General features: G+C 62.2%; 3 protein-coding genes across 10 annotated transcripts; 1 reads left to right on the forward strand and 2 right to left on the reverse strand.

The window, feature by feature from the left end:
• Positions 1-2,116: 2,116 nt before the first annotated feature.
• On the reverse strand, positions 2,117-5,482 carry LOC116448659 (mitochondrial ubiquitin ligase activator of nfkb 1-A-like). 4 transcript variants are annotated; one of them, XM_032119424.1, is made up of 5 exons: positions 5,384-5,482; positions 4,799-4,936; positions 4,489-4,576; positions 4,291-4,411; positions 2,117-3,538 (listed from the first exon to the last, which is right to left on the reverse strand). In XM_032119424.1, exons 2-5 carry the CDS (start codon positions 4,910-4,912, stop codon positions 2,845-2,847), a joined length of 1,017 nt encoding a protein of 338 aa, XP_031975315.1. In that variant the 5' UTR covers positions 4,913-4,936; positions 5,384-5,482; the 3' UTR covers positions 2,117-2,844. The 4 variants fall into 4 exon arrangements, with proteins under 4 accessions (XP_031975315.1, XP_031975316.1, XP_031975314.1 ...); XM_032119425.1 differs by lacking the exon at positions 5,384-5,482 and adding an exon at positions 5,293-5,372; XM_032119423.1 differs by lacking the exon at positions 5,384-5,482 and having other exon boundaries at positions 4,799-5,364.
• A 512-nt stretch (positions 5,483-5,994) lies between these two features.
• ECE2 (endothelin converting enzyme 2) lies at positions 5,995-14,381 on the reverse strand. 5 transcript variants are annotated; one of them, XM_032119417.1, is made up of 19 exons: positions 14,269-14,381; positions 12,492-12,581; positions 11,972-12,116; positions 11,569-11,784; positions 11,370-11,494; positions 11,079-11,225; positions 10,937-11,002; positions 10,576-10,764; positions 10,019-10,161; positions 9,789-9,903; positions 9,426-9,536; positions 9,136-9,234; positions 8,971-9,048; positions 8,701-8,804; positions 8,253-8,363; positions 7,879-7,946; positions 7,038-7,228; positions 6,861-6,956; positions 5,995-6,736 (listed from the first exon to the last, which is right to left on the reverse strand). In XM_032119417.1, exons 1-19 carry the CDS (start codon positions 14,308-14,310, stop codon positions 6,560-6,562), a joined length of 2,313 nt encoding a protein of 770 aa, XP_031975308.1. In that variant the 5' UTR covers positions 14,311-14,381; the 3' UTR covers positions 5,995-6,559. The 5 variants fall into 5 exon arrangements, with proteins under 5 accessions (XP_031975308.1, XP_031975306.1, XP_031975307.1 ...); XM_032119415.1 differs by having other exon boundaries at positions 12,492-12,578; positions 14,269-14,378; XM_032119416.1 differs by lacking the exon at positions 8,253-8,363 and having other exon boundaries at positions 14,269-14,379.
• Positions 14,382-15,776: 1,395 nt separating this feature from the next.
• On the forward strand, positions 15,777-23,043 carry PSMD2 (proteasome 26S subunit, non-ATPase 2). Its single transcript, XM_032119951.1, has 21 exons — positions 15,777-15,943; positions 16,671-16,727; positions 17,090-17,254; positions 17,502-17,623; positions 17,998-18,222; positions 18,326-18,484; positions 18,756-18,900; positions 19,089-19,149; positions 19,413-19,559; positions 19,730-19,836; positions 20,227-20,354; positions 20,431-20,518; positions 20,791-20,953; positions 21,069-21,170; positions 21,258-21,403; positions 21,619-21,702; positions 21,835-22,003; positions 22,101-22,195; positions 22,338-22,464; positions 22,552-22,670; positions 22,752-23,043. The coding sequence occupies exons 1-21, from the start codon at positions 15,809-15,811 to the stop codon at positions 22,932-22,934; spliced, it is 2,727 nt and encodes a 908-aa protein (XP_031975842.1). The 5' UTR covers positions 15,777-15,808; the 3' UTR covers positions 22,935-23,043.
• Positions 23,044-24,065: the final 1,022 nt, after the last annotated feature.

A 24,065-nucleotide genomic window follows, 5' to 3' on the forward strand; every position in this document is an offset into this window, starting at 1 on the left:
GCTGTTGCTGCTGGCTCCCAGTAGCCAAAGCCCAGGTGGGGATGCCGCTTTGTGTGCTGCCTGTGCCACGGTCCAGATGTTTTTGGGAGCAGAGACATGCACTGGGCTGGGTCCAGGCAATGGGGATGGCCTTGTGAGATGATGGTTGTGGTGAACGTTGTCACCGTAGTGCAGAGATGTTGGGGGACAGGCATCCTGCTTGGCAGCTGTCCTGTGGGTGAGCCCAGGGCAAGTGTGCAAGAGTGGCATGCTCCTCATCTTCTGCTGTTCCTGCAGCTGCTGCTGTGGGAGGATGAGGCTATCCCTGGAGGGATGGAGCCTTTCCCAGGGAAGAAAGACAGGTTGTCATTACTGAAATGAGTCTCTGTGCACAGCCTGGCTTTGAGAAGGGGGTGCCCTGTCAGGGGAGGTGGAAGGAGGATGGCACTGTCCCCATTCCTCACATGAGCTGCCTGGGATACAGCTGCGATCCTGGCATCTGAGCAGATGGAACACCCCCAGCACACTGCCTGGGGCAGGGGCTTCACTGAGGGTCCCCTGCCGAGACCCGGGGGTGACAGGGGAAGAGCAGGAGGGTGGGGGTAGCCAACCCTGCTGGGCAAACAGCCCTGCTGGGGTGTGAAGCTCCATCCTCGCCTGTCACCACATATCTGGTCACCATGACAACAGACAGGGAGGCAGGCGGAGCGGGCTGGCAGCCCTGGGGGGAGCGGGCGGAGGCCATGGCACAGGCTGGCACACGGGCACCCTGTGGGTGAGAGGGGGAAGCTGCCAGGATGCATGGCCTGTGTGATGGGGAGAGAGGCTGGGCAGCACTCAGCCCAGGCACTGTGAGCTCCCCACTGTCCTGCTCCCGACCAAATACCCACGGGAGGCACACAGCGGGTTTGTCTGGGGATGCGGGCGCTGCAGCACCGCCGGGCAGCCCCTGTGCCAGCCCCTGTGCCAGCCCATGCCGCGGGTTTGGCACGGCAAGCTCTAGCTGGTGATGAGCTGAGTGGGTGAGTCATGCTGCTGCCCGGAGCCATGCCAGGCAGGACTGGCAGCAGGGTCTGCACCCAGGCCGCTGCCGGGCTGGTGGCCTCCTGGGAGCGGCAGGGACCCGGGCAAGGCTATGCCCCGGCACGGGAGAGTGGCAGCCTCCCTCTGTGCCATCAGCACAAGGGATGTGCTCCCTGCCCTGGGCACCTTTGGGGGCAAAGGGGAGTGGGGGGGTGCAGGCCCCTCTCTAATTGTCCCATCCTTGGCTGGCTGGTGGGCCCTGGGGAATGAGGTGAGCAGTCTCCGGGAGCAGGGGCACCCCCCGCCCTCCCCGGCCCACACGCCCACTCGCGCCAGCAGCTCTTGGCATGCAGGGAGTGTGTTCCTGGCAGCCCGGCCCTCTCCCATCTGGTATTTATCTCCTTCCCGAAATCCCTCCTGCTGCGGGGGGGATGCCCGGTGCCGGGGGGGTGGGGGGGATCTGGGCCCCACTGCTCACTCTGCAGCCCAGGGAAGAGGCTGGGCTGAGAAAAACGGGGCTGGAGGCAGAGAACTCCCCCCACACATCCCCACCCCAAAAATGCATGTGGGTCACAGGAGGCCTTATTGGGTCCTCTGGGGCCTCATGTCTGGCTGTGAGTCCTGGGGGCAACCCTGCAAAGGTACCCTTGGCCCAAGCAAGCCCCCAGCCTGGCAGCAATGGTGGCCACTGCCCTGGGGAGGGGGCACATCATCTCCCTCCAATCCCAACACTGCTTGCCTGGCTGACAGTGGCCTGCCAGCACTGTCCCCCACCCCCAAACCCTGGGTGCCCCAAAGCTGCAGGAGCCAGGAGAGCCCGTGGGTTGCCTGGGCAACTGCAGCCAGGCAGTGATGGGGAGCAGTCCAGGGGAGAGTTACCATGGAGACCCGAGGAGCACAATCACCTTGGCAACGGTCCTGTGTGTCCTGCCACCCCCCATCCAGGGCTGCATCTGGAGGAGATGCACCTGGGCTCCATTGTGAACCTGGGCCAGCTCCTTGGATGAGGAAGGAGGGGAGGCAGTGGTGCCCACCCCTCCAAGGGGAGAGCCTTGGCTCCCAGCACCTACCCAGCCCCCAGCTTAACGGCGCGAAGGAAGAGGCGAGGCCGAGCTCGGCTCCTTGGCTTTATCACTCCACATCACTGCAAGTCATTCCCACACCTGATCCTGTCCGGGAGGTGAGCAGGAAAGCTGTGCAGTGGGGCTGGACACGAGGGCAGGCTCTGGGGCACCCTAAAGCTGTTCTCCTTGCAGAGAGTGACAGAGGGACGTAAATCCCTCTTGGTGATAGAGCAGCTGGCAAAGGGATTCCTCACTGCCAGCCCCTGGGTGTCCCCAGTGTGGCCTTGGCAGTGGCTGTAGGAACATGGATTGGGGTGGCAGGACAAACGGTGGCACCAAGGTATGCCACTGAGGTTTGGGTCTCTGCCATTTCACTGTGCCTGCTGTGTCCCACCAGCCCTGGTCTTGCCCTCATAATCCTCCCCATAAAACCACACACTGGAAAAAAAACCACAAGGGAGAAGTCCTGCGTGGCTTTTGGGAGGTCATGGCTCAAAAAGGGACACCAGTCCAACAGCTGGCAGCCAAAGTAGTGCCCCAGTGTGGGGCTGGGGTCTCAGCTCCTTAGCTCAGGCATTGTGTAGATTTTCCTGGCAGACAAAGGGAGGATGAGGAGGCTGTAACTCCCCCCCTCCCTAAAACAGACTGAAGGGCACACCAAGACCCCTCCCTCCCAATAGCAATTGCACAGCTGCACATGAGGAGACAGCTGAGATTTCTGCAGGCTCCAGGCTCGGCTGAGTTCGTGCTGCCCCTCCCTGGGCACCCCCAGGTGCTCTTAGGCCTGGTAGAGGGGCACCACACGGTCAATGGGCCCCCGGCAGATGGGGCAGAGGCGGGTAGGCAAGGCCTGGAAGCAGCGGAAGCAGCAGCAGATGTGGCCGCAGCCCAGGAGGACGCACTCGCGGGGCCGTGACAGGCAGACCACGCAGGAGTCCTCGGGTGCCCGGTCCCCGGCCTCCTCCCCATCCAGCTCCTTGTCCTGCTGCCGCCTGGGGCGGGAGCGGCGGTAGGCGCGGCACAGGGCGTGCAGGAGGACGGCCAGCCCCGCGGCCGCGCACAGCAACGCTGCCCCCTTCCAGAGCCCGCCCGCCGACTCCAGCTCCGACAGCACCGTCTGCCAGTCCCCCAGGCACAGGAAAAACTCGCCTCCCCGGGCCGGTGGCTGGAGGTGCAGGGAGCCGTCGGGGTGCAGGGACAGCTCCCCGATGCCTGTCAGCCCAGCCCCGACCCGCAGCATCTCCTCCGTCTCCAGGATGCCCTTGGGCTTCTCCCCGAGCAGGTACTGGCCCAGCAGGTCACGGAAGCCGTGGGTTGGCTGCTGAAACCGCTCGTACACCATCTCCAGGGGCAGGCAGACGGCTTGGAGTGGGCTCTCCACACTCACCTGTGTCACTGCCTCAGGGCCTGGTGAGGCCAGCAGGAAGGGGACGGTGTAGATCTGCTCTGAGAGCACCCGCTCGCTCTCGCTCCTGCAAGTGGAGAGGGTTGGGGTGTGGAGAATCACAAAATCAGTTAGGTTGACCTCTGAGATCATCACATCCAACCTACAGCTGAATACCAGCTTAGCAACTAAACTATGGCACTTAAATGCCATGTCCAGTCTTTCCTTAAACACCTCCAAGGATGTAATCTCCACCAATTCCCTGGTGGTGGAGCCTCCCACTCTCTGGACAGCTCATTCCAATGTCTAATTGTCCTTTCTGTGAAGAAGTTCTTCCTAATCCCTAACCTAAACCTCTCTGGAACACCTTGAGGCCATTTCCTCTTGTCCTGTCACTGGTTGCCTTGGAGAAGAGGTCGATCACCACCTGGCTACAACCTCCTCTCAGGGGGTTGTAGAGAGCAGTAAGGCCACCCCAGCATCTCCTCCAGGCTAAACATCCCCAGCTCCCTCAGCTGCTCCTCATCAGACGTGTGCTCCAGCTCTCCACCAGCTCTGCTGCCCTTCTCTGGACTTGCTCAACGTTCTTCCTGAGCTGAGGGCCCAGAACTGGACACAGGACTCAAGGTGTGGCCTCACCAGTGCCAAGTACAGGGGCATGATCGCTGCCCTGTTCCTGCTGGCCACAACGCAGAGAAGCTCTGAGCTCTCATCACTGAGCTAAGCATAGGGACTAAAGTCTTTAACCAAGTTATTTGCTGCCTCTCACATGGCCCCAGAGGATGGGGGTCTGGACTCACTGCTGCAAGCCCACTCCTGTGGTCCCTTCCCATCGCTCACCAGCTTTGGGCCAAGCTGTTCCAGATCAGCCGATGCTCCTTCAGCAGCAGTTTCTGGATCACGCCCTGCAGCCCCTCATGGTAGTGGCTGGTCAGTGCAGCCTGGGCTGGCAGCACTATGCCTAAGGACAAGGGATGTGGCATGGCCAAAAGAGATCCTGACCCTTGTCCCTCGTGCAAGGCCACAGGGTGTCCTTACCTTCCAGGGCAACATAAGGCAGGCACCTCCCCTCAGCTGCAGACACCAGGGCTGGCAAATCGTCATCGACCTGGAGCTTTGGGGCCTCCTGGAAGAGCATGGACTGAGTGTGAGCACAGGCAGGGACAGGTAGCAAGTGGGCCAAGAATGGCTCTGTGGAGATCTCTGGCAGGATGTGGCCTGCTCAGTCCTGCATGTCATGAAGTCACCAGAGGATGGAGCAGGCTGCAGGCATCAGTGTGTGCACCCAAATCAAAGTGTGGAGGGCAGTGGGGAAGGTACAGTGGGCAGGAAAGAGAGACAGGGCTACCTGTATGCGTGCCACGACTCTGGCTTTCCTCCTGTACAAGTAGTAGAAGAGGCCAGAGAAGGCAAGGCTGGAGCCCAGACACAGCAGCTCCCCCGGAGTGATGGGTTTATCCATGGTGCCAGGCTTGGGCGGCAATGCCTGCAAGGTGAGCATGTTGTGTGGGGAATGGGGCCGTGCCACACATGATGGGGACATCCCACTGCCCTTGTTCCGAAGAGAGGGGTGTCCCTGCATCCCTGTCCCCAAGGTGGGGCTGTCTCATTGCCCCGGACCCCAAGGCAGGGATGTTCCTCCGCCCCTCTCCTCAGACTCTGCTGCCCCAGGGCCAAGCCTGCCCACGGCACCGGCGGGGATAGTTCACCTCCAGCACCCCAGGTGCGCGGTACCCGGCTCGACCCCGCACCCCCGGCCCAGCAGGGGCCCAGTCCCGCACCCGGGATCGGGCCGAGGCCCAGCACCCGTGACCCAGCCCGGGGCCTGGCCCAGGCTCCCACCCAGGTCCGGCCCACCGATCTCTCCCGGCCCAGCCTCCGGCTCGATCCTGGCCCGGCCCCGCCGCCGCGCGCGGCCCCGCTGCCCCCGTACCCCCGAGGCGCCCAGGCCCGGACCCTCGCCCTGCCGCGCTTCCTGCTGGGAAATGTAGTCCAGCCCTCGCGGCGGGGCGGCGGGCCTTCCGTGACCGAACTACCCCTCCCAGCATCCCTCACGCCGAACTACAGCTCCCGTCATGTCTTCCGCCGCTCGCGGGTAGGACCACAACTCCCAGCAGCCCTTGCAAGCGCCTCGGTCCGTTGCTGCGGAGTCCCGCGGGGTCCCGGTACCGGGGAGTTCGGGAGACCCCGGGGTAGGGCTGGGGCTGCGCTGTGCGGGGCGGGACCGGCCGGGGCGGGTCCCGGGGGCTCGGAGTGGAGGCTTGGGGCAGGTTGGGGTCACCCGCTCGAGGCAGCGGGACCCCCGGGCTGGGCTTTACCGGGGACTCCCGCGGCTCTGGCTCGTCCCCACCAGCCTTGCGGTTCCTCCCCACACCTCTGCTTCCCTCATTCAGGGAATGTCCATCCAGACATATCATCCCCCGCTCCCCTCCCTCGGGATGTCTCACCTCCCCCGCGTCCCCAGCCTTGGAGTCACCCCCCCACCGCTCCAGATCCCACCTCTCCCCCCGCCCCGACACCGCGAAGGACCAGGAACTGCTGGAGTAAGTGGAAACTGCTTTTAATCGTTAAATAAACTCGGCGACAGCCACCCACAGCTGAAGGCACCAGAGTCCCCGCTGCCGCCCGCTGGTCCCAGCAGAAGTGGATGGGGAAGCCAAGCTGGACTGGGAGAGGACAAGGGAAGAGCGGAGCCGGGTGGCCCCCAGCCTCCATCTCCGGCAGGTTGTTGGGCAGGAGCAGGGGGATCTTGGCTCTGGTGCTTTCTCTGGGGCCCCTTTGACCTGCCCGCCTGAGGCGGGGGGCGCAGCGCAGGGGACACTGAGCTGTGCCCGACTCAAGCACATCAGGGTTGGGGGGGCAGAGCTGCGTTTTGGGGGTGCTACAGCCTCTCTGCCGGCCGTGTTCAGCCCCAAGCTGTGGATGGGGCTGCGGTGGGTGCCTGGTGTGGGGCCGTGTGTGCCGGGGAGGGTGCAGAAGTGGGGTGTGCAGAGTGAGCACAGGAGCGGGACTTCTCTCTGCCCGTGGCCAGCTCCGGCAGCCACTGAGGTCTGGGGAGGGGGGGCACAGCAGAGCATCATCCCCTCTGTCCCCAGCACCCTCCCCCTTCCTACCACACCTCACAGTGCTTGCCGGGGTTCATGGGGGAGCCCAGGGGGCAGCCGAAGTGTTCGACAAAGTCCCGGGAGTTGCTGAGGGTGCCGATGACACGGTACTTGTCGGGGCTGTGGGGGTCGGTCACCAGCCCTTCGTGGGAGCTCTCGGGCGTCCGGACGGAGCACCACACCTGACGGAGCAGGAGCAGCCTCAGGGATGGGGACAGAGCACCCACCGGTGCAGGATGGGGAGCTATGGGGTGGCTCCGAGGAGCCAGGGAGGGACGGGAAGCCCATATTCTGGCTCCGCCCTACCTGCGCAAAGCCCACGAAGAAGAGCTGGTGGTTGGTGAGCCCCAGGGCTGGCAGGCGCTTCTCCTCCCCGTTCTTCTGCAGCCAGGACTTGTAAGCCTGTGGGAGAGCTGGCCTGAAGCGCCGGGGGGGGACAGACAGGCACGGGGGTCCGTGTCCCCTCCGGATGGCGGCACTCACGTTGTAGGCTGCCTTGAGCCCGCCGTTGTCGGCGATGTTCTCGCCCAGTGTCTGCCGCCCGTTGACCTTCTCGCTGTGGACGGTGTAGTGGCCGTACTGCTCTGTCATGCACGCCGTCCGGTTCTTGAAGGCCTCCAGGGAGGAGTTCTGCCACCATGGCCGCAGGTTTCCCTCTTTGTCGTACTCCCGTCCTGCAGGACCGAGCTGTGGGTTGGGGTGGGACCAGGGGAAGCCGTCCCCCTGCAGCCCCTCTGCTGCAGGGGTTCCCGAAGCAGAGTGGGGTGTGGTGGAGGAATGGCACCGGGGGATGCCGGGGGACCTGGCACCTTGGGTCCACGCCCAGGGGGAAAGGTGTCCCCCAGCCCCTGCTGTGGGCAGGCTCTGCCTGGGGCTCTGCCATGTACTTGGGTCCCCAGCCATCCCCCACTGCATTCCCACTATGCCAACCCAGATCTCTGACCCCCAATTCACTCATTGACCCCATGTTGGCTCCAGGGCTGTGGTGAAGGCGCAAAGCAGAGTGGATGTGAGAGGGACCCATCCCATGCCCTGGAGGGAGGAGGATGAGAAGGGGGCTGGGGCTGCAGACACTGTGTCCTCACCAAGCGGATGGAGCGAAAGCTGCACAGAGAAGCCGGGGGGAGGTATCGGCAGGTGCCACCTGGGGAGACAGGACAATAGAAGGGGGGTGGCCAGGGGGGCACGAGCACACATGACGCAATGGATGGCAAAGCGGGACCCCTGTGCACCCAGGGCACCCCTTCCCCACGCCAAGGGCAGGGACTGGGGGGGAACAGGAAGGTGACGGGGGTCGGGGCCGACGCTGCTTGTAGGCTCTCACCTTGGTCATCAAATGCATGCGTCAGCTCATGCCCCATCACCACGCCGATGCCACCAAAATTAAGGGCTCTGTGGGGCCATGGGAAAGAACCAGGTAAGTACAGGATGTGTTAATGATACTGTTGCAGCCCACCCCATCTGTGTGTGGGCACCCAATGAAACTCTGCTCCAGCTGGGACCCAGCTGGGAGTCAGTCCTGTTGGGGACATTGGTGGCCCTAAGGGGACTTTGCAGGTGGTGTTGACTGCAGGATGTAAAGCCTTGAGGGACACTCAAGCTCTCCAGGGCTTTTCTTTGTGACTGTGGGAGGCTCTGTGGCGTGCTGGCCCTGATCCAACCCATGCCTCCAGGAGGTGCCCCCCATGCCAGACTCACTTGGGGTGGTTGCGGGCATAGAAGGGAGCCTGGAGGATCCCAGCAGGAAAGACGATCCCGTTCTTGGTGGGCAGGTAATAGGCATTGACAGTCTGTGGGGTCATGCTCCACCTGGGGCAGGGAGATGGGACAGGGAGAGGGGACAGGCAGGGAGATGGGACAGGGAGAGGGGACAGGCAGGGATGCATCCCCTCTCACCCCAACCCCAGCACCTTCCTGTGCCATTGCCCACCACAGGGCCCTGCCCAGGGCTGACACTTTTGCCCCCATCCTGTTACCAAGGGACCCTGTCCTGGGGACAAGCTACAGCTACCACAGGTGACCTGTGCTACTACAGGTGACCTACAGTGCTGTGCTACCCCACAAGGGTGACCTCCTCCCCACTGAACCAGTGCCATCCAGGCACCCAGGACCACATCCTTCTCCCTGCCCCGAGCCCACCCCTTACTGGTCGCGGTTGGGGGGTTTCCGGAGCTGGTCAGCCATCACTTTGGCAGAGAAGTTGTAGAAGTTGAGCATATTTTGGAAGAAGGAGTCCTCAGAGACCTCGTACTGGTGAGGAAGAGGAAGGATGAGGACAGGTCCACACCCTGGCCAGGATGAACTCAGTACTGGGGTGGCTTTGCATAATGTCCCAAATAGGGACATTGCTCTACCATGGGGCCCCCCCAGAGCTTGGCATGACGAAGCCTCTCCCCAAAAGCCAGGTGCCCCCTACCCCATCGTAGACATCGTCCAGCTCCTTGTTGTCCAGAATGAAGTCAGGGAAGCCAATCATGTCATAGATGGCATCCGCCTGCATGGGGAGAGGCCCCAGCAGTGAGATGGGGAGGCTTATCTGGGTAGGGTGAGGTTTCCCATTCACTTCCCTCCCTGGGGTCACCTTCTCCTTTGCAGCCTGCCTGGTCTTCTCGTCCATCCAGTCCAGCTGGTCCAGGGACACCTCGAAGGCTGCACGGATCTCGCTGATCATCTCCTCAGCCTGGGGAGGGGAGGGAATGAAGATGCCCTACCCCCAACAATGCCTTGGTGGGGACAGGGTGGACAGGATATAACCTCCCCAGGGCTGGGGGTCCCATTTCCCAGCTCCCCGCCTTCCAGCCCTGGGGCTTGGGTGGAGCGGGATTCCCGCGGATGGTGGTGGGGAGGGGATGGGGACAGAAGTAGTCTCACGATGGCCTTGCTGTCCCGGTCAAAGGTGGCTTTGACGAAGAGGGAGCCCAGCGCAAAGCCCAGTGTGTCATCCGTGTTGGAGATGCAGGTTTGCCAGCGGGGTGTGCAGGACTGTGGGAGTGAGATGAGGGTCAGTGAGACCCCCAGCCCACTCCCCTGCTCCCCTGCCTTCACCCAGCCTGGCTCTGCCTCCTCATCAGAGGGGAGATGCGCAGCAGCAAAACCCCCATCCCAAAAGATGGTCCCTGGGTTCCCTCCGAAGCATCCAGGTTTTAGCATCCCAAGGGCATCTGAAGGACAGAGGAGGTCCTGGCTGCTTCCAGGCTGAGGGCAGAGGATTCTGATCCCAGGGCCCTCCGTTACCTTCCTGGTGCCATAGAGTGTCTCCAGCAGCCTCTCCTGGGCTGTTTCGAAGCGCTGGTCCAGGCTGGAGGCCGTCTTCTGCACCAGGTTCCAGATCAGGTAGTTGTTCAGGATGCTGCGGGGGCAGAGAGATGCTGCAGCTCACCATGATCTATGACTCCAAGACACTGATGAGCCCAAAAGGTACCCCTGCCATGGGGGCCACCGCCAGGGATATGAAGGAGCCTCACCTCCTGTCAGTGTCATTGATGAGGTCAGAGACCTGCTGGAGGTAAGTGTCCCCATACACCACCACAGGCTCCGTGTCCGCCAGCTCCAGTGGGGCCAGGGCGTAGGACAGGTAATCCAGCCAGTCAATGGCAGGGGCCAGCAGCTGGAGGAGACACAGGGATGTGGCACCAGGGGCTTGGCATGGCTCTGCTGCATCCTGCTCAGCATGGAGGGGATCTCCTGGGGCAGGAACTGTGTTTTCTGGGAAGGACCCAAAGTCCCTCACCACTCCAGATCCTTCTCTGCACCCAAGCACCCCTCCTGCTGCTCTTAATGCTGCAGGACAAGGAGGGGACCCCTGGACCCCACAATGCGAGGCGGCAGGTTCCCCCAAATGGTAACAACTGGGGGGGATGGGCACTACTCTTCAACACCCAGTGCATGTCCCGCAGCAGATGGGGCTGCCCAGAGTGTCCCAGAGTGGGGACAGCAATAGGCACAGACCCCTCGGTGCCCTCTGGACGTCTCCCCATATATCCCAGAAGGGTGTCCCCAGGCTGCTCTGGGCCATGCCCACCTGCAGCTCGGCGATGCTCATCTTGTGGTAGATCTTCTCGTCATCCCGCCGCTCAGCCTGGGGCACGGTGATGTTGGCCAGCTGGGTTTCGAAGTCCAGCACCTGCTGCATCTGGAGGCGGGTGGGCTCCGGGGTGCCCCCCAGCAGCGTGCCCAGCTCCACCATGTAGGCCAGGTATGCTGCCAGAACCTGTGGGACCCCAAGCCTTGCCTCAGTGCTGACCACAGCTCATCTCACCTCCCTGGGGTGGGCACCCAATAGGCAGGATGGAGATGCCAGGTTCGTCCCAGTGCTGCTCGAATCCCATTCCAGTGGATTTCCCCTGATTACTGTTGGCAGCATGCCCAGCACCCAGCCTCACCTTCTCGTTTGCAGTCTTGTTCAGATAGTAATCCCGGGATGGGAGGAAAAGCCCCGACTGGTCCACCTGAGGGGAGAGAGAGGCGGCACAGATATTCCGGTGTCCCCCGGTGTCTGCCACCCCTGGGTGCCCAGGTGCCAACCTGGATGATGTTGCTGTTGGAGCTCTTGGAGTCTGCACCCACATACACCGTGAAGAAGGGAGTTGCCCGGTATGTGCCTGACACGCTCTTGAGCACCTCCATGAAGCTGGTTTGGTTCCAGGAGCCAGTGATGTTCCATCCCCCAATCTGCCAGCAGACAGAGCCGGCACCTCAAGGAGGGATGGGATGCAACCCCGAGGGCTGTTCCCTCCCCAGTTACATGAAGAGCTGAGCAGGAGGTGTGCTGGGCTGAGCCCTGACAGCTCGGCTCACGTGTGGGTGTCTGCCCACCTTGTCGATGAGCTCCATAAGGGGCTGGGAGCCCAGCTCCTCTATCCTCTGCTCCTTGAGGCAGGACAGGTAGTACCGCTGGGTCTTCCGCTCTGCCTCGCTGCTGGAGTTGAAGGTGGCGTTTTCTGCGAGAGGCTGTGGGTCAGCCCCAGTGACACAGGGGTCACCCCCTCCGTGTTTGTGACCCCTTGGTGCCCACCTAGGAGATGCTTCATGATGGCCTGATTCTGGTCCCAGATGCTGTTGAAGGTGCTCCACTTGGAGCGCCCGTTGGGCAGCGGGTTCCTCTTAATCCAGCCCCCGCACGAGTACTGGTAGAAGTCCTGGCATGGGTCCATCTCTGTATCCAGGGCCTCCAGGATCTTGCTGGCCACCCGGACACAGGCATCCGTCAGGCACGTGCTGTGAGAGGGATCTGGCAGGGAAGGCATGCCTGGGGCTGGGCGAGTGTACTGGGGAAACTGAGGCACGGAGCGGGGCCAAGCCCTGTCTGTACCCCAGGATGGGCAGAGCACCTGGAGCAGGCACCCTGGGCTGACCCAGCACTCCTCATCCTCCCGTGTCCTCCAGGATGTGGGGACACCACTGCCAAGGCTCCCTACCTCTGCGGTACTGAATGGCCAGAGTGACGACGGCGACGCTGAGCAGCAGGGCCAGGGAGACGGCGACGGCGCAGAGCACCAGCTCCAGCTGGCTGCGCGAGGCCAGGCGGCTCAGCAGCGTCCCCGGCCCCTTCCGAAACCCCACCTGGGCAGGAGCAGGACCTGCCATCGCACCATGGGGGGGCGAACATCACTGCCCCCCCTTCCCTCCCCGCCGCTGCCCAGTGCACGCGTGGCTGCATGAGGAGATGGGGACCAGGGCATCTCTCCCCACCAGCCCTGGCAAGCCGGTGGTGGGTGCTGGCATCCCCGCCCGAGCCACAAGGAAGGACGATCGTCCAGGCACACGCTGTGCCGCATTTTGGCTGACTCCCAGTACATCCCTGGGGACAGCCAGGTCTGGCTTGGCTCCCAACCCTGCTCCCACTGCCCACCTGGTTGCAGGCAGGCCCCAGAGGGTGAGGAGGGGGGCTAGGGAGGATGGAGAGGGGAAGGATGGAGGAGCCGGGGCAGACCTCACCTCCACGCTGTCGGGAGAGGCGCTGCCATCTCCCGCTGGCTCCGGCCCCTCCTCGTCCTGCAGCGTGGCGCGCTTATAGTTGGGCATCTGCTACGGGAGGGAGCGGGCTGGAACAGGGGCGTGGGGGGAGCTGTTCCCCGCCCTGCCACACCCTCTGGCTCTTATGGCAGGGACCGGTGCCTGCTCAGTGAGTACACAGTGGGGCTGAGGCAGCCCCTGACCCCTCTCAGTGTGCCTGGGCTTCCCCCAGAGGTTGTCCCCAGCCCTGTGTGGCCCTGGGGAGCACAGGGAGAGCTGCTAATGAGGGTCTCAGGGGCTGTCACCGGAGCATCTCTCTGCGTAGCCATGGCAGCTGTGGGATAAGCCCTGCCGACAGGTGACACATCGCCACGGAGACATGGTCCCCGTCACCAAGCAACCGTTTCCTAGTACTGCTGTCTCACCCCTCCTCTCCTGACTGGAACTTTCCATGCAGATGTGCACAGGTCTGAAACATCTGGAAGTGCTTCCAGCCCCATCCTGGCTCCGGGGGTGACCAGGACGCAGGACAGAGTGTGCGAGGGGAGAAGGGGCACTCCAGTGTGTACCAGCCATCAGGGCAGGGTCCTCCTTACTCCTGACCTCGCAAGGCAGCTTGCACAGATCCAGCCGTGAGGGCTGCTGAGGACTCAGCCAAGAGGGAGGTGGTGGAGTTGAGCCAGCAGCATTGGAGGGGGGGGGGGGATAAGCTAGAAGAAAATGCTAGAGGTTTTGGTGGAAGAGAATCAGCAATGCTGCCAGTTGTGAGCTATCCTTAGGCTTCAGAGTTAACGCCTGGGTGGGTTGCAGCTCACCCTCCAGTCCGTGCTGCAGACTAAAGTGAATGCCCAGGGCTGCCTGCAGGGCTGCTGTCGTGGACCAGGAAGGAGCTGGGGCGAGACGGATGATGGGCAGGGGGCAAAGCAGAGAGAGTGCCTCATGCCCAGCTCTGCCACACTGCTGGGATGGGGAGGGGGCATCGCCAAGGGCTGCAGCAGGAGGGTGGGATTGACAGTTGGCAGGAGCCCCCCACCGAGTTGGGCTCCTGGAGGATGCTGGCATTAGGAGGGATTGCTCAGCATCCTGTAGGAGCTTGGCCAGCCAGGCCCCCCCACCACCCCAGCTCCCCTCAGCATCCTCCTTTCCCCTTTTGGGTGGTCCTCATCCTGGGCAGTAGCCAGCACCCCCTCTCCAGCATCTTCTCTGCGCATCCTCAAGACAGGAGCCTGTTTCTGAGAGCTCTTCCTACCTCCTCTGTAGATCTGAGATCTGTGGGGACAGAGCCCCCTGCCCCTTCCAGAGGTGCTGTCTTGAGGGTCACCCTATGAGCTGCATTACTGTACCCCGGGTATGCTTCATGCCTCGGTGGAGCGGGGTTTGTGGGGCCGTGCTGAACCACCCCAGTTCCCTCTGTCCGATCCCAGGCAGGGATTTGGGGGGGGGGGGGGGGGTCGTCCTTCTTCCTCCACCATGGGGGAGAACGACCCTGTAGCCACCCAGTTCCCTTAGCCCCGGCACCACACAGCCCTTGAATCCCATAGGCTCTCGCCGCCCCCTGTAATCCACCAGTCCCCCTCGCCCTCCCTCCCTCTGGTTTCCGAAGCCCCCGCAGCCCTTCCATCTCCTTGAGCTCTCCAGCCCCCGGGCTCTCCTGTGCTCCGACCCCCTCCTGTCCCCCTCGCCAAGCCCCTCGCTGCTGCCCTCCGTCCTCCCCTCCTCTTGCCCCCCTCCCTGCCGCGCCGCTGCCCCGGGCACTCACGGCGTGTCCAAGCTCCTGTAGGGCCACGTTCATCCTGGCCATCCCGGGCCGCCTCCCGCCTAGCTCCGCTCCCCGCCCGGGCCGCGCCGGGCCCCCGCTGCCGCCGCAGCGCCGCCTGCCTCCGCCGCCGCCATGGCCCGCACCGGGCGCCGCGCTGCCGCCAAGACAGGCACCGGGGCCGGGCAGGGATGGGGCCGGGCAGAGATGGGGCCGCGCCGGAGGGATGGAGCCGCAGGAGCTGAGATCGGCGGCGCGCGGACCGCAAGCACCGGGCGGGGGCGACGGAGGCCGGCGGCCCGGGAGGGGCTGGAGCGGAGACCCCGGTGCCCAGCCCGGTCGCCCCGCTCCGCTCCACTCGGCCTGGCCCCGCCACCAAGGTGATCGCCGTGCGCACGGGAGGAGCTTCGCACCGGCACCCGCACTGGTATCTGCACCGGCACCGCCACTCGCACCCCCAGAGAGCCGCAAAAGCACCGGGGCGGTGAGCCGCAAAGGCACCCGCAGCCGCCCTCACGACACTGGCACTCGGACCGGCGCCCACACCGGCACGGGCAGCAGAACTCGGGCTCACACGCGGCTGCCCGCAACGGGCACCGGCACACGGACACAGGGACACAAGGACCGGCTCCTGTCTTCAGCACTCAGAGGGGCACCCCAGCGCCGCACGGTACTGGTCACTGGCACCGGCAGCGGGTAGTAATGGTGCACAGCCGCAGCGGCACCCCCTGCTCCGGTACCCGGGCACACATCCCAGTGCACCGGCGCCCGCACAGGTGGATGCACACACGCACACTGACACCCCATCCCCGGTACCTAGAGGATGGCGCCCCGATGTCACCCTCAGGCCCATGCCACAGCACACGCACACAGGGGTGCACAGCCATGGTCAGAGCCTTGGTGGTGAGCGAGGGGAAGGCCGTGGCTGTGCACAACCTCACACCTTGCTTTGACAGTTCCCAACCCTGTGTGACCACCTGTCCGGGACAGGCCGCCACTGCAGGTCACCCGCTCGGTGCCCGGGGTGCTGCTGCACAGGGGGTGAAAGTGCCCCCCGGAGTGCCTGGCGGGACTGTCGTGCCCAAGCTGTGGAGCCGGGCACACAGCATGGCACGTGTGAGCAGGAGGGGTGTGTGTGCACACAGGTAGTGGGGCACCAGGGTGCCCACGGGTGTCTGTGACATATGGGGGCCACTTCACTTGCCCAGGTCGGGTGGCAGCGTGGCCCATGCCAGGGTGGCGGAGCCCCGGCTCTCCAGCTGCCAGTGCCGTTGCCGGTATCAGCGTCAGTGCCGGTGCCGCTGTCAATACTGGTGCGTCAGTGTCAGTGCCGGTACCGGTGTCGGTGTCAGTGCTGGTGCCAGTGCCGATGCCGGCGTCAGTGTAGGTGCCCGTGTCGGTGCCGGTGTCACTGTCAGAGTCGGTGCCGGTGCCGATGTCCCCGCACGTGGGGCCGCCCCGCCCCTGGCCCCGCCCCCGGCGCGCGGCGGTGCCGTCACGGCGTTGCGCAGGCGCGGTGCGGCGGAAGCGCGGCCGGGCGAACATGGACGCGGGCGGTGGCGGCGGGCAGAGCCGGGTGCAGGGCGGCCCCGGGGCAGGCGGCGACGAGAAGCCCACGCCGCCTTGGGGCCGGGACCGCCGGGACCCGCCCGCCGGGCCCGAAAAGGAGCAGGAGCTGGTGAGTGCCGCCGCGCCGCGGGCCGCAGCTGAGTCACGGCCCATTCGGGCCCGCGTCACCGGCGGGGCAGGACGTCATCCCGCGTCACGGGGTTGGCCGGCATCCCTCCGGGAACGGGACGTCATCCCACGTCGCGGGGGCGGCCAGCGTCCCTCCGGGGACTCCCTCCAGCGGGGACGCGTGACGGCGCCGGGACGTCATGGGGTGCCCGCGTGACGCAATTGAGGGTTCCCATTTCTGGGCGGGGGCCTGGGGGTCTCAGAGGAGTGTTGGTGAGGGAAGCTGTGATGTAACCAGGGTGTGCGTGTGACGGTGGGCATTATGGAGGGGTCCCCGCTTTGCCCAGCATGGGGGTGACCTTGGCTCTGGGGCTCCCCATGGGCTGGGGGACACAGCCTGTGGGTGAAGGGGCTGCTGTCACTGGGGTGTCCCTCCGCTGGGCCATGATCTGACGTGCTGCTCTCTAATGGGTTGTTTTCATACAGCACAGAGTAATGGGGGAGGTGCATCTCACACCCCAGGAATGGATGGTTTCTTTGGGAGGGTATCCCCAGTAACGTGAGCGCTGCTCCACCCTGGCAGCACTGGGACAGGATGATGCCCTGAGCAATGAGTGTGTCACTGTCCTGGTACCCCTGCGGCTTGGGGTGACATCCCTGCCTCTGTCACACTGAGATTCACTGTGCTCTGCACCCTTAACTCTGCTTTCTCCTGTGCATTTTGGCAGTCCGAGGAGGACAAGCAGCTGCAGGATGAGCTGGAGATGCTGGTGGAGCGCCTGGGGGTAAGTCTGTGCTGTGCCCCTCAGCAAGGAGTCCTGGCCAGGATTTGACTCTCTCTGGCTCCACTTGTTCCTAGTGCAGTGGAGATGGGGGGATTTTACCTTGAGTGGGGTGGGGCCCCTCCTTGTCTGCTGTGATCTGTCCCCCAACCTTGCTGCCAGTCTGACTTGTGCCCAAGAGACCTCTGTATCCCTGGTGTGTAAGAGGCTTTCTGCCCTGCTGTGCCCTCCTTCTCCAGCTTTTGGGCTGAAGGAGGCAGCCCAGGGTGGGGGGCTGCTCTGCTAAGAGCCGTGGCTGTGTTTGGGGAGGGCTGACGAGGTGGTGGCTCAGGAACCAGCCCCTGACAGCCAGCTTCCCTCTGCAGGAGAAAGACACGTCACTTTACCGCCCAGCCCTGGAGGAGCTGCGGAGGCAGATCCGCTCTTCCACCACCTCCATGACCTCCGTTCCCAAACCCCTCAAGTTCCTACGGCCCCATTATGGCAAGCTGAAAGAGATCTATGAGAACATGGCTCCAGGAGAGAACAAGGTAGAAACTCTTGGCCCTACCATCCCATGTGACTGAGGGGACAGTGCTGGGGCAGGCGATCCCAGAGCCCTCTGGACCCTGGGATCTAACAGCAGTCTCTGTGACTTGCTCCAGAGGATTATAACTTGCCAGGATGGTACCTTTGCCACCTGTGGTGGTTTGTGGGCACAGGGAGGGTGTTGTGTCCCTGGTTGCCCCTGCTTCCCTGTTCCTGGCCTGTGTCTGGAGCTCTGCACTCTTCCTGCAGCGCTTTGCAGCAGACATCATTTCTGTCCTGGCCATGACCATGAGTGGGGAGCGTGAGTGTCTGAAGTACCGACTGGTGGGCTCCCAAGAGGAGCTGGCATCTTGGGGGCATGAATATGTCAGGTAAGCCTGAGTGGGACCAGAGCTTGGGGAAGGATAAGGGGTCAGGGGAATTTTCCTGGAGCGCTTTGGCTCTGGCCGGCCTGGAATGTGTCTTGACTAGCTGGTCAGGTGTTCAGCTGCCCCTGTCACACCTGCACATGTGTCACTTCATGCTCTATTCGCAGGGGTTTCTAGCTGCAGAGGTCTTGCTGCCATGGCCTCTGAAATCTCTGCTCTTAACCCTGTTCCTCCTCTGGGCTTGTCCCTCGTAAGCTCTGCAGAATGTAGAGCTTCCATAAACAGCACAACCCTGGCTAACTGGGAGCAGCTGCTCTGCATTCTCTTGGCTCAGTGAAACTGGTTTTTGTAGCAGTGATGCCCCTTTGTTCCTGCAGGCACTTGGCAGGAGAGGTGGCCAAGGAGTGGCAGGAGATCGATGAAGCTGACAAGGCTCAGAGGGACACACTTCTCACTCTGGTCAAGGAGATCGTCCCCTACAACATGGCCCACAACGCAGAGCATGAGGCCTGTGACCTGCTCATGGAGATAGAGCAGATGGACATGCTGGAGAAGTACATCGATGACAATGCCTACTCCAAAGTGTGCCTCTACCTGACCAGGTGAGGGGGCTTGGCAGGCTGAGGTGTTGGACAGGACCTGATCCCTGTTGGGCCAAGATTGCCTGATGTGGTTGTCACCCTCATGTCTGTCTCCTCCTTAAAGCTGTGTAAGCTATGTCCCGGAGCCCGAGAACTCGGCTCTCTTGCGCTGTGCCCTGGGCATCTTCCGCAAATTCAATCGCTACCCTGAAGCCCTGCGCCTGGCTCTGATGCTCAATGATGTGGAGCTGGTGGAGGACATCTTCACTTCCTGCAAAGATGTGTAAGCAGAGATGTTCCCTGCCCTCTGGAGCCTTTGCTTATCCTGTTGGGGCAAGGTTTCCCCATCTGGGCAGAGACAGCTTGGATCTGTCACTGCTGGAGATGTCTGGGGGTTTGGATTGAGACTCTTGTCCCTGAAATGAGGATGGGCAGGAGTGGGTCATCTCTATATGCCTTGGGCAGGGCAGGTTGGCACACTGCTTGGTGAGCCTGTGTTCGTGCTGGGGCTTGCTCGGTTCTGGGCACTCAGGAAGCTCCTCCCCTCTGCACAGAGTTGTCCAGAAGCAGATGGCCTTTATGCTGGGCCGCCATGGGGTCTTCCTGGAGCTGAATGAGGATGTGGAGGAGTATGAGGACCTAACAGAGATCATGTCCAATGTCCAGCTCAACAGCAATTTCCTGGCCCTAGCCAGAGAGGTGAGTGTCCCAGCTGGGAAAACCAGCCTGGGCTACCTCCAGCTGTGGCTGCCCTGTCTGCCAGGCTCTGTGGCAAGATTTGAGAAGAAATCCTTCATCCCTGTGTTCTGGGCCAGACACCTCCTGGAGAGATTGCCATTGTAGGATGTGCTGGCCAGGAGGTAACCCCCTCCTCCCTTGTTTTGCAGCTGGACATCATGGAGCCCAAAGTGCCGGATGATATTTACAAAACCCACCTGGAAAATAACCGTAAGGGCTTGTGTTGTGGCTTTTATCGTCCCTGCCTGTGGGGAGTTCCTGAGGCTGCCAAGCACCTCTGAGCCTGTGTGGTCAGATGTGTATCCTGAGGTGGGCGGATGGCCTGTTCATGGTCTCTGACCTGTGAATTTGGGCTTCTCCTTTCTGTTGGTGGTGGGACAGGTCCTTGTTCCCCTGTGGTGTGGGATGGCTGCATAATGGAGGGCTGGCAGGGCTTCTGTTGCTGCTTTCCTCACTATGATGTTTTTCCACAGGGTTTGGGGGAAGTGGTTCCCAAGTGGACTCAGCCCGGATGAATTTGGCCTCCTCCTTTGTGAATGGTTTTGTGAACGCTGCCTTTGGACAGGACAAGCTGCTGACAGATGATGGCAATAAATGGTTGTACAAGAACAAGGACCATGGTGAGCGAGCTGGCTGGGCAGGGCTGGAGGTGCCTCTGGGCTTGGGGTTACCACCCTGTCCCTTTTGCGGTGAGGGTGGCTGAGCTGGCCCATGTCCCTGGCTACCACAAGCCCCAGGCAGGGCACATCAGTTCAGGCCTGATGTGGGCCTTTCTCCCTTGGGACCACAGGGATGCTGAGTGCTGCAGCCTCGCTGGGCACGATCCTGCTGTGGGACGTGGACGGGGGACTCACGCAGATTGACAAGTACCTGTACTCCTCAGAGGATTACATCAAGGTCAGTGACAGATCCTGGCTCTGTGTCTGCGTGGGGCAGTCCTGCTGTGAGCTGGGTGTGCAGCTGGCTAGAGATTGGTCTTTGCTTTGGTCCCCTGTGCAGCTCAGCTCCTGCACAGAGAAGGGTTGGATGCTCTATGCTCCAGGCTTTTGAGCATCTCACAGCAAGGTGTGGATCTCTTGGGGACTGCCTGAAGCACCTTGGGGGCTCCTGTTGTCACAGAGCTATGAGCTTTGGACTGCTCAGCTGGATCCAGAGTGGTGTTGCCCACCTTGTACCAACTTGCACATCTTGGGGAGTGGGTGTGATGCGTGAGGTGACATCAGTCATTGGCTGGCAGGGAGCTTTGTGTGTTGGTGGCTAGTGTGTGATGGTGCTTCTGTCTTGCAGTCTGGAGCCCTCCTGGCCTGTGGCATCGTCAACTCAGGGGTGAAAAATGAGTGTGATCCTGCCCTGGCCCTCCTGTCTGACTATGTCCTCCACAACAGCAACACCATGAGGATTGGAGCCATTTTTGGGTAAGGGCCTGGCCTCAGCCTGCCTGTGCTGCACGGGGTGCAGCTCCTCCCTCACACCCCTCTGGACTCTCTGCAGGCTGGGACTGGCGTATGCAGGCTCCAACCGTGAGGATGTCCTGACTTTGTTGCTACCTGTGATGGGAGACTCCAAGTCCAGCATGGAGGTAGGCGGTGAGGCAGGGTTTGCCTGTGATTCCTGCTTCCCCATCCAGTGCCCCTGGAATACAGATGCTGTGCCAGAAGAGCATGACCCTATTTTCCTTATCTGAGCTGCTGCCACAATGGGATTGCAGCTGATTTAGGAGTGTAGGAAACCATCAGGTCTCCCAGTAGCCCAGATTTGCACAGGAAGTGGAGACCAAGGGTACCTAGTGCTGTAGGCCAGCTTACTCTGAGCTGTCCCTGTGTATGACACGGCTCCTTTCCCCTTCACCAGGTGGCTGGTGTGACCGCCCTGGCCTGTGGGATGATATCAGTGGGCTCCTGCAATGGGGATGTCACCTCGACCATCCTCCAGACCATCATGGAGAAATCAGAGACGGAACTGAAGGACACGTACGCCCGGTGGCTGCCACTTGGCCTGGGCTTGAACCACTTGGGTAAGGCTGGGCAGTGCCAGTGGCTCATGGGTTGGGGGATAGGTTGGGAGCACCCCTCCACCACTGTCCTTTAACCACCATGACACCACCATAACCACTGTTCTTTCCTTGACAGGGAAGGGAGAGGCAATTGAGGCCATCTTGGCAGCGCTGGAGGTGGTGTCAGAGCCATTCCGCAGCTTTGCCAACACACTGGTGGATATCTGTGCCTACGCAGGTGAGTTGGGCTGGTTGGGGTCGGGGGAGGCAGGAGCAGGTCCAGGGCTCTCTGCCTGCTGATCCTAGTCCTCCACTTTCCCTCCAGGCTCAGGGAATGTCTTGAAGGTGCAACAGCTCCTGCACATCTGCAGTGAGCATTTTGACTCCAAGGAGAAAGAGGAGGACAAGGACAAAAAGGACAAGAAAGAGAAGGAGAAGAAGGAGAGCTCAGCTGACATGGGGGCTCATCAGGTGGGGAAATGGCTAGGATGTGTGTTCCTGGAGCAGGAACTTGCTTTGGAGGGCTCCCTAAGGTCATTGTGGTGTCAGAGCTGAAGGAAAACAGCTCTCCGCAGGATCCCCTGCTCACCCTGTCCCCCTAGGCTTGAGGTGGGCACAGAGATTTAAGAACTTGGTAATTGGGCTGGGTGCTCCCTGCCTAATGCTCAGTGCCTGTGTCCCTGCAGGGCGTAGCGGTGTTGGGGATCGCGCTCATTGCCATGGGTGAGGAGATTGGTGCGGAGATGGGCCTGCGCACGTTTGGCCACCTGGTGAGTGTCGCCAGGGGGACAGCACAGAGCTGGGAAGGGACCTCGGAGCAGAAACTGTTTATTGCCTCACATCTCAGTAGAGCTTGCTGCGCTTGGTGATCTGGGTCTAACACCCACCTCCCCTCTGTGCAGCTGCGGTATGGGGAGCCCACCCTCCGCCGTGCTGTGCCCCTGGCCCTGGCTCTTATCTCAGTCTCCAATCCCCGGCTCAACATCCTTGATACCCTCAGCAAGTTCTCCCACGACGCTGACCCCGAGGTCTCCTACAACTCCATCTTTGCCATGGGCATGGTGGGCAGTGGTAAGCCTGGGGACAGCTTGGTTTGGGGTTTGTCGGGGGAGAAGGTGGGAGACCCGTGCCTTGTACACTACTCTTGCCTGCACCTCCTTGTCCCCAGGTACCAACAACGCCCGGCTGGCAGCGATGCTGCGGCAGCTGGCCCAGTACCACGCCAAGGACCCCAACAACCTCTTCATGGTGCGGTTGGCCCAGGTGATGATACCGTGCTCACTGCTTGTGTGTGGAAGGGGAAGGTTGGGGTCCCTGTCCTGGGGATGTCACCCTCCTGAGGGCAGGGCTGGGAGTCCCAGGAGTTACTCCATCATTCTTTCATGTGCTTTCTCTGCCACACTAGGGCCTGACTCATCTGGGCAAGGGGACACTCACCCTATGCCCATACCACAGTGATCGCCAGCTCATGAGCCAAGTGGCTGTGGCTGGGCTGCTGACTGTCCTCGTGTCCTTCCTGGATGTGCGCAACAGTGAGTTGTGTGGGCTCTGTCCCCCCAGTCCTCTCTGCCCCACAGGGTGGGCATAGCTCAGCCTCTTTACTTCTGTCTCCCCTCCAGTTATCCTGGGCAAGTCCCACTACGTTCTCTACGGCCTTGTTGCTGCCATGCAGCCCCGCATGCTGGTCACCTTCGACGAGGAGCTGCGGCCTCTGCCCGTGTCGGTTCGGGTAGGACAGGTAAGGGGCAGCCAGGGCTGGACAGGGGGTGCTCTGGTGTCCCTGTGTGTCCCTGGCATTGACCTTGCTCTTCTCTCACAGGCTGTGGATGTGGTGGGCCAGGCAGGCAAGCCCAAAACCATCACTGGCTTCCAGACTCACACAACACCGGTGCTGCTGGCACATGGAGAGCGGGCAGAGCTGGCCACAGAGGAGCACGTGCCTGTGACACCCATCCTAGAGGGGTTTGTTATCCTACGCAAGAACCCCAACTATGATGTTTGAGCCAAGGGGAAGCTGGGGGGGTTGGGTAGGTGGTTTGGGAGGGGAGGGAAAAAACCTAGTTTGTTTTTGTTACTGAGAGTCAAGGAAATAAACTATGCGGAGACTCTAATGCTGCTCTCCTTGTGCTGGAAGTGTGGGCTGGGCTCTCATCCCTTTGGGTGTGCCTGTGGCCCATGGAAGCTGGGCACAGTGCAGACCCCAAGATGCGGGGCGTGAACATAAGAGTCGTGGAGTGCCATGGGTACTCGTAAATTTCAGCATCTAACTGTGCCCTGTGTGTGTGTGCCTGGCACAGCCACATGTGCTTGGAGTGTGCAACTCCCCTTTAGCCTGGAGGGCCTGTACCTGACTGGGACTGCCCTCGTGGGGGGTCTTGGCTGGCAACTCTGAGCTTTCAACTGCCCTTCCAGATGCACTGGGCTCTGCCATCATTTGGTGCTGCTCCAGAGCGGGCACTGGGGTTAAAAGCAGCTGGGGAGGGGGAGATGGAAGCCACATGGGAAGTATTTTTAGCAAAGAGGAAAGCCCTGTCCTGTTTCCAAACTTGACCATGTCTGGACCCTGCTGTGCCCGAGCTGGGCGGGCAGGGGGAGGCTGTGTCTGAGTGGGAGTGCGGTGCTGGATGGACAGTGGAATGGGTGTGTGGTGCTGAGTCCCAAGGGGAGTGGGATGCGTGAAGGGTAGGGATAAGGTGCTGCATCCTGCAGGGTACAAGGTGAGGACCATGTCCCCTGTGGGTGGGAGGTGCTGGGTGGGTTCTGGGCAGGTGCAGCTCCTGGCCGTAGGAGAGGGGTGGGTGCTGGATGGGTGCAAGTCCCGCGTGAGAGCAGACCCCGGGTGGATGCTGGTCCCGAGAAGGTGCTGGTGCACGGGGCTGCGGCCACGGATGTGGCCGAGGGTGGATGGAGCACGGGTGGGTGCAGGCCGGGGCAATGTCAAGTTCTGGGTGGGGGGAGGTCCTGGGTGAGGCCGGGTCCTGGTGATGCCAAGCACCGAATGGGTGCGAGTGCTGCGGGTACCGATCCCTGGGTGGCTGTGGGTCTCGGGTGGTGTCAGGCGCGTGGCGACTGCGTGTCCCGAACGGTGCCGGTGCCAGGTGCGCCCAGTCGCCACATGACCGTGCACGGGGTG

The sequence above is a fragment of the Corvus moneduloides genome, chromosome 10 (genome assembly GCF_009650955.1).
Source record: "Corvus moneduloides isolate bCorMon1 chromosome 10, bCorMon1.pri, whole genome shotgun sequence".
In the NCBI taxonomy this organism is placed as follows: Eukaryota; Metazoa; Chordata; class Aves; order Passeriformes; family Corvidae; genus Corvus; species Corvus moneduloides.

Coding starts and splice junctions, on each gene's coding strand:
- LOC116448659 (XM_032119423.1), bottom strand. CDS start 5,032: ATGCAGGGACACCCCTCTCTTCGGAACAAGGGCAGTGGGATGTCCCCA. Junction 4,577..4,798: donor GAGTCGTGGCACGCATACAG/GTAGCCCTGTCT, acceptor ATGCTCTTCCAG/GAGGCCCCAAAGCTCCAGGT. Junction 4,412..4,488: donor GCCTTATGTTGCCCTGGAAG/GTAAGGACACCC, acceptor CCTTGTCCTTAG/GCATAGTGCTGCCAGCCCAG.
- PSMD2 (XM_032119951.1), top strand. CDS start 15,809: ATGGACGCGGGCGGTGGCGGCGGGCAGAGCCGGGTGCAGGGCGGCCCC. Junction 17,624..17,997: donor TGGGGGCATGAATATGTCAG/GTAAGCCTGAGT, acceptor TTGTTCCTGCAG/GCACTTGGCAGGAGAGGTGG. Junction 22,196..22,337: donor TCATGGTGCGGTTGGCCCAG/GTGATGATACCG, acceptor CTGCCACACTAG/GGCCTGACTCATCTGGGCAA.
- ECE2 (XM_032119417.1), bottom strand. CDS start 14,310: ATGGCCAGGATGAACGTGGCCCTACAGGAGCTTGGACACGCC. Junction 7,947..8,252: donor TATGCCCGCAACCACCCCAA/GTGAGTCTGGCA, acceptor ATGGCCCCACAG/AGCCCTTAATTTTGGTGGCA. Junction 7,229..7,878: donor GCATGCATTTGATGACCAAG/GTGAGAGCCTAC, acceptor TCGGTCCTGCAG/GACGGGAGTACGACAAAGAG.